The 7939-nt window shown below is 51.6% G+C and overlaps 1 protein-coding gene across 1 annotated transcript; it reads right to left on the reverse strand.

Annotated features, from left to right (window-relative positions):
- Positions 1-464: 464 nt before the first annotated feature.
- Positions 465-1911, reverse strand: LOC131215474 (uncharacterized). The gene is made up of 3 exons (XM_058209867.1): positions 1093-1911; positions 869-1035; positions 465-594 (listed from the first exon to the last, which is right to left on the reverse strand). Exons 1-3 carry the CDS (start codon positions 1909-1911, stop codon positions 465-467), a joined length of 1116 nt encoding a protein of 371 aa, XP_058065850.1.
- Positions 1912-7939: the final 6028 nt, after the last annotated feature.

A 7939-nucleotide genomic window follows, 5' to 3' on the forward strand; every position in this document is an offset into this window, starting at 1 on the left:
TGAACCTGGCAAAGCAAACCTTCGATTCAAACCCCGGACAGCGAAGAGCGGACTACTCGCAGCTTCCGCCATCGGCCCGAGAGAGGATCTCTGAACGGGGGAAAACAAGAATTTACGATCGAGGCTGGGGCGCAACTTTTGCCGATACCGCCGGATCGGAAAATTCTTGGGTCAGCTCGGTGGAAATGAATGCGAAAACTTTCAACTCCCCAGCACTGGACTTTCGACTTTCGCTACAAACTTGCTTTATTGGGGATCTTTCTGCGGCGTAATTGCAGCGGACTGAAGCTGAAACCACCAACGCCACGGTTCCAGCGTGTTGCAGTTGTTGCAAGTTAGTCGAGTCGGTTGATTGATTCGTTGCTCACCTGGCCTCTTCCTGGTCTTCCTTAGTGTGATATTTGTCGAGCGACTTTAGCGCTTGTGGCTTTTTGGACGCCACATCTATTACGTTCATCCTGCTTCTACACCTTCCTGACCTTCAACACGTTCAGTTCCGCAGCCCCACCGCCAGTGGCCAGTCGAACCCTTGCATGCGTGTACTTCCTTATGAGGGCGTACTCAAACTTCATCTGATACTGCAGGAACTCGGTACTGTAAGGAGGTGTCACAGGGCCGGCACTGTTCAGCCAGTCCTGAAACACCATGCGCTGCTCGTCGGAGCAATGGGTAATGGGTATAGCGCAATGATTCTGCGGATAATCGTAACGACATGCGTCACACGCGCACCGCCTGCCGTAAATCGATTGGACTTTAAGACGACGCTCTTCGCGATTTTTGACGAAATAGTGTTGTCTAGGGGGGAGCGTCACATTAAACATTAGAATGTGGGTAGAATCATTTTGATGGTTGAGAAAAGAACACTTACTTAGCCAAACAAAGCGGTTCGCCCTTGGCCGTCGGACGCAACACGAACACCAGCTGCCAGTTGTCCGCAGTCGAGATCAGCTTGAGGTTCGCGTTGCAGGAGTGGCGGAACAGGCTCATCATCGGGTAGATACCGTCGCCTTTGATTAATCGGTCTTTGGCCTCGCACTTTAAGAGCCCGGTGGGTATCGGAAGTACAGATCTCTGCTTGGTTTCGCAGCTTACGAAGTGGTAGTACTTCGTAAGCTCTCTGAGATGCGTGACGTTGCACTCGATGTTCATCATCCTCAGAACACTCGCCAGCTGGCGGCAGTACTTTTCCATCAGCTGGTGGAACAATTCGGTGCACAGCTTCCGGGCCATCTGCTCGTCAAACGGCAACCGGAACAGTGCGTCGTGGCGGTCCTTCAGTGAGTGACCGGGTCCAGCGAACGCACTCAGCGGATCGTCGGGTGACTTCGCCGAGGCCACACTTTTGTAGCGCTGGTACAGCCTACCGAAGTCCTTCTCGTACACGGTCAGCCCCAGGCAGAACAGACGCAACGCCAGCCGTGTTTCCTCCCGGAACCACGAGATCCCGCCGTCCGACATCAAACACTCCAGCCAGTGGTAAGTGTTGTAGGCTCGCTTGCGACACTCGGCGTTACAGAAGCCTACCGTCGACGAGCAGCCGTGGCAGGAAATCTGCCGAATGTCCGAACAGTCGGTGCCACAGTAGTCGCACGCGGCGTATCCTCCCACGTTGGTGACGAACAGCAGCGGCTTCTCCCAGGCGATCAGATCGCCCGCCCGGAGCGGTTCCGCGGCCACGAACTGGGGCACTCGGCCATTGCGTCGAACCGTAACACGGTCCACCAGACAGGGAACTTGTCCGTGGGCCGGGTACGTCAACCCTAGGGTCAAGGATGTTTCAACGGTTGACCCCTTCCGTTCAGGTTCCTTCTCCTGCTCCTTAACCTCGGCAGCACTCACCGAACGAACCGGCCGAAGCGCACCCTCCAGATTGGCCCTCAGCCTACGGTACACCTCTCTACCTGCCTCCATTTGGGCCGCTGAAAGAGGAGAAAACGAATTAATGCGCTGCTCAACGAAATACCGGCCAATTTCTTTTATTACGCGTTAACTCTTCCAGACTGTAACCATACATCGTAAATCGTAAATCGTAAAAAGCAATCGTAAAAATCTGATCTGAGCGAACTGTCAAATCGCCGTTTGACAGCACGGCGTCCCCAACGGATCCTTAATTAGCCCCCTGCCAGAGCTTGGCGAACTGACAACCAGGGAGCGCTTCGGTGTGAAAGGTGTCAAATGGAAATGATAAATGTTATCAACTGTCTTCTGCTTTTTAAAACAATCTAAAATAAACGAACGGGGGGGCTCTTAATCATGTTTCAGTGACAAAATCAACTATAAATGTCGATTACGGCTGGGTGTTTCCGGGGGGGGTACCTTTTTATGGCCACAGTCACAGTGCTTCTTTTCTAACCCAATCGCCCTCTCGCCGCCGGCAAACACAATGGTGATCTAAATCTTTCTCGCGGAAGTATAAATATTCCCGGGACTCCCGGCCTCGGAAGGTTCCCGCTTCCGTCCAAGAAGCACTGATAACCGGAGCAACCACTCGGCGCACACATCCACACGGACAATGGAACTTCCCGGCGCGACGACGACGCTATTTGGCGAGGATCGGAAAACGGTCCCTTCCAACGAACGTCGTCGCGAGCAATCGTCCGGACGGGTCGAGGAGTTATTAGCCAGCTCCAGATTTGATCTCTTGATCTTGCAGTGAACGAATAAATTTTATCCACTGCCGCGGCCGCGTCCCCTGGCGTAGGTCGCCGAAAGGTCGTGCCATCCTCCCCAGGAACAGGAACGACCGTGAAGCGGGTCGCCGCCAAAAAGCCGTGGCGAGTCGTGGTCCCGCCGTCACCGTGGCCCGGGTTCCCATTTTTAAGTCACCTGGTCGTCTGCCGAACGCTAAATCAATAAAATAAATGATCGTTTCGCTCTCTCGGTGACTTGATGCGCCCGTTGCGCCCATGCTGGGCCTTCTCCCAGCAAGGCTGCCACAGATCTCGGCCATTTTTTTTTCTCAGCCATTCCGTTTGTTCCGCGGTCCACGCGGATTCGATGCGCTGACGGCCAAGGGGTTTGTTTCGGTATTTTCGCGGTGCGGTGCACACAAATCGATGCCAAGACCAAAGGCTCTCCGGAGCGGGCCCGGGGGTCGCGGGTCGAGACTCCTACAATGCCGCTACATTGTTGGAGGTGCTTTGAAGTTAGTTTCTGTTTGCCTCCTTTTCAGCGCAGTGCCGCCAGTGTGCCTCCTTGGGGCGCATCCTTCGCGCCCGGTTCGCAGTCGAGCTACCGGCCCCGGTCGATAGGTCCGACCGGTCCGGAACCGCGCACTCACTCTCTCGGGCTCAAATAAATTTTATAAATAATGTCCCCGAGAGGCTTCTCAGGGAAAGGAGAGTCGGAGGGGGGGACCGGATCCGCAGCGCAACCACGGATCCCGTATCGTACGCGATGGATCGGAACCATTTAACTGCATTCATGGGTTGCGTGCGAACAAGTTCAAGCTTTTTTTACGCTTTCGTTTAGACAAAAACTTAACGCATTTTGTTAGTAGATTTAACTTTTCTTTTAAATAATTTTAAAATAAAAAATTTTTACCCACGTGGACTATCTTGGGCTTTTTATTTCCCTATAACATTCCATAAATATGGCCTCCAATCCCAGCATTGGACGGTTTGGGCATCGAGCCTGCGGCGGAACGTCTAGAACGTTCGAGTAAAAGTTCTCCACAGATCACCGACGCTGCAGTAAATATAGCCACCCAATGCTGGCCACTAAATAAGCCTCAACAGCAGTCGTTGCCGATTGTGGAAAACGAACGAAGAAACTAAACTTTTCGTTCTCACCGCCGAGAGACCAAGCGCCAGGCCACCGCCAATCGTAAGAACCTTGGGGGAAAAACTATCGATTACTATCGGAGACGCTCGCCTCGCCCGGCCCGGGGATCGAGCGCATCGAGATCGATCGGTATCGGGTACGCGAGCCACGGAGGCCATCAATTGGCGAAAAGAAAACCCCCGGTGCTCCAGCACCAGCGGGGCAGGACGAGAAAGCCGTCGACGAATGAATATTTATGGCTTTGATCTTGAAAATCGATCGACGGTTTGTTGCGGTTCGTTTCGTTCGTTTTGCTGTTTTTGCTGCTCGCTCGCTGGACGACTTGCTCGACTTTTTGCTGCCCTCGGTCCTAATTCTTTCGGTCGTCGGCGGCACTTCCTTAGGGAAAGAAGGGTTTGATTTTTATCGTCCCAACCCGGGGGCGGCCTCGGCGCGACTTCCTCCGCTCGGATCGGATCGGGACGCGCGGTCTCCCAGGCTGCATAATGTGACATTTATTCCGGGTAATAAACAATGAAGAGGATGTGGCCGCGCCAACTCCGCGCGGACATCCCTCTGGCTGGCCGGGCCAATTGTCGGTTGTTTTACGGGCGGCGGGTTCAATATTTATATTTTTGGTTTCGCTTTTTTTTTGAGTGCGTCCACTGCGTCCTGTTTCCGCTTTTATGCCAGTTTTTTTTTGTCTCGATCGACGTTGATAGACGGACACGATCGGATTTTTGGGACTTTTGTCTTCGTCCTTCCGCGGTGGCGGCGGCGGCGGCGGCAGCGACGACGAAGGCGTTGTGGCGGACCACCGGCCAGCCGATGGTCGGGAACAAAAACTTCAAGCCCATCGAACCCATCCGGGATTCTTCGTTCCGTTGCCTTTCTTCCGTCGTGCGATTCTGGGCAGCATTATTTCATGTTCTCCCCGGATCAGTCTTGGCCGGTCTGTAAAGTCCTTTGCGGAAATCATCGGCCGAGGCCGTACTTTTTCTGGCCGCGCTCGTTTGGCGGACTCGCGCATAAACGTGCGCACTGCACGATTGTGCCATTTTTGGGCAATTGATTTTATCGATGCATCGTTTTTACACTTTACCCAAAACGACGTCGCCGTCGAATGCGTTTTTGGATTTGGGAAGCGCTCGAAAAAAACGAAAAAGGGACGCCCGAACATGCGCTGGGCAGTTTTGGGACGGCTGATTTCTGCACGATTTACGAGCCTGGTGTTATTACTCAATAGCATATTCAAATTCGGCAACACCTTCGCTCCGAAAAGGGCGCTTCTTGCTGGCCTTTGATTTTGGGCTCGTGCAAGAAGAGGAAGGAAGAGGAAATGCAGAATGCAGGGTGCTCGATTGGAACTGGTTCCAGCTTTTCGGACTTTCGGAACGATTTTTATGTTCAAAATTAAATGGTCACACCTTGCACAACATTGATCCTTATTACTAGCAGCGTATGTATTCCGTTGTTAAACGCAAAATAAATTTTAAATTCTATGTCAATAAAACCGTTTGTTGCATTAAATTTTTGTATTCAATCGGTAAGGCCTTTGATCGTTAACGCCATTTTGGTATTCATCACACAGACCTAGCAGTCAATGGTTCTGGTTCACACAACCCCAATTCCTGGACGTCCCAAGCGTTCGACAAACCCGTAGTCACTTCAAACAGCAATTATTGCGCCCATAATGATGGGATACTTTCGAGGAATACCTAAAAAACCCTAGATAGACCCCTGTCTCCAGCGTTTAATTATGCTCCAATGCGCTTGCGATGCGTTCAAATTCCTTTTTTTTGTTTCTGGGTCCATTGCATCGAGGTAAGGGTGTCGCGCTTCGGCACCGACAAAACATTCTCGAAAACCTTTCCTCATCATCATCATCATTCACCGTTCGTCCGACATCGTGTAAACACATGCTCCCGGATCACCACATATTAGAACCCAACACACGTGAATACCGTTTTAAAAATGGATCCGGACTACCGTTTACATTTTACTCAACATACTCCATTCTACTATCAAAACAAAGTACAGGCCTCGAATCCCTTTTTCCCTGGACCGCCCGGAACCGGAAGCGGCGAGAAAGGAACATGTAAAAAAAAACAACCGGAAGCAAAAGACCGACCGGGACCCGGACCTTTGTCGGAAATCTAATTTCTCACCCAACTCTCGGCCCGGCTACGGTTAACTGCTGATCATGATCATTTATGTTGCCCAGGCCCGGCAGTCGGTGCATAAATTTTCCTTCGTCACTCGCCGTGGAAAACACTACCCGGGCCAGGAAAGGGAATTCCGAGTGGACAGCATGGGTGTGCGGGGTACAAACAAACGCCGGACATTGATACAGCGTGTGATGTGATTTACATTTTTATATGAAGAAAATGACACGTCTAGGGTCATCCGGTTCCGGGTTCCGGGTTCGGCGGATCAAAGGCGTACGAATTACATTATCCCGAATCCCGGCGCCCACCCCCCAATGGCCACGATTTGGGCGAAGGACCCGAATGGCCCCACACGTGATCGGGTAAGGGTCGGGTGACAAATAATTAGCCATCATCACCTTCTGCCCGGAGCGGTTTCCGGTTCCAGGGCAAGTTTCTGTGAGACGAAAGTGACGAAAAATTGCACGCTTTCCATACTAATGGAATTGGAAATATGCTTTCCTTGGGATCCCATCCCGAGATTCGGTCCAGATTGCTTTCGGTCATGAATTTTGATGAGACCGGTCACCGATGCTGCGATAGTGTGTCGCCTTCACTAAAATCCTCTCGAAAGCGGAAGAGGAAATTAGCTAATTCGCCTGTTCGGACCTCTGGAAGCACAGGCTTCCAGTGGCCACTGCCTAACTAAATTACTAATCACACAAAGTGTCACCAGCCCCTGGATCATCGTCCGACAAATCGGGTCCTTTTTATGGGGAAGTGAAAATAGAGGAACCACATTCCGTCTTCCGGGGTACCCGAGATCCTGTGATAACACGTGAACCGGAAGGCACGTGCCACTTGAATGGAAAACTTGCCAAAAAGGGCCAGAATGCTTAAACGAGTTTAGAACTAGGGACTTCAAAAAGCTGATTGTACAAAATAAGGTGAGCTAAAAGAAGTACGGAATACGGAACGAAAGTTCTCTCTTTCGTTTGGAATATCGCAAAACTGACACCCAGAGTCCCATCACTGCCAGTATCCATTTTCCCGTTTTTCCCACTCCGACTTGTGACAACAATAGTGACACTTTTGCGGCGGACACTTCAACGTTTCCCACTAATCTCACGCCATCGACGGATTTGCTCGGCAAAAAATACGGGAACGCATATCCGAACGTATCGCACCGTGAAGCGTTAGTCAAACATTATCTCACCGATTGTGTCACACATTTTCCCGCGAGCGACACGCTTTTCGCCGGTGTCCAGCCATTTTTCCGACACTGTTTTTTGGGCGAGAAACAAACAGAGTTCGTGTCCCGAGTTCCCGGACGCCCTTATAATTGAAATGCTGCTCGCCCAAAAAGTGCATCCACAGCCGGAGGCCGGTCACGATCATCATTTTTGATAAGATCCGGCTTGGCCGTGGTGGGACCAGCCAGAGCGGCCGTGATAAACAAACCCCGCGGGGCCCACCCACAGGACTCGGAAAGGGATTCCGAACTTCCCGCAAGGCTCGGGTGGGATTTTCGTGACGTTGACTTTTCGATATCTGACGTTTTCCCGTCGGTCCCGTTCCGCGCCGTTTTTGCTCCACCGCGTTGTTGGCGGCAAATTTTTGTCCACAATCCTATCGCAAACGGTAACACGTCCCACGGAGTGATTAGAACTTGTTTGACGCTGGTCACAAGGATCGTCACGGAAAAAATGGGATCCCATATCTTCACATTTTCGCAACTTTTTGAGGGCCCTACCGCTGGTCCGCTGGTCTCTGTGGAGCATCGCTGTTCGCTTTTGGTGGATAAAATATATTTCCAATTCACCGATCCGCCACCGGTGAACCGTTATTTTCTGATGGAGCTTTTCCATTTTCCCTCCCGATAGCAATGAACAATGTTCCGTTAGTTCGGGAGTTAGTTTTGTTTCTCCTGCCAGAGGGATACGGCGGACCTTGCTGCCGGATGCAAACCGACTGACACGTGGACCGTGTTTATCTTTTAACATCATTGTGGCACATTTCACCGTCGATGA

This window comes from Anopheles bellator, chromosome 1, assembly GCF_943735745.2.
Source record: "Anopheles bellator chromosome 1, idAnoBellAS_SP24_06.2, whole genome shotgun sequence".
NCBI classification, from domain to species: domain Eukaryota; kingdom Metazoa; phylum Arthropoda; class Insecta; order Diptera; family Culicidae; genus Anopheles; species Anopheles bellator.

Excerpts from the sequence above, each read along its gene's own strand:
- LOC131215474 (XM_058209867.1), bottom strand. The coding sequence starts at position 1,911 with ATGGAGGCAGGTAGAGAGGTGTACCGTAGGCTGAGGGCCAATCTGGAG. Across the intron at positions 1,036-1,092 it reads TTACGAAGTACTACCACTTC|TGCGAGGCCAAAGACCGATT; the intron begins GTAAGCTGCGAA and ends GGGCTCTTAAAG. Across the intron at positions 595-868 it reads GAACCGCTTTGTTTGGCTAA|TACCGAGTTCCTGCAGTATC; the intron begins GTAAGTGTTCTT and ends ACCTCCTTACAG.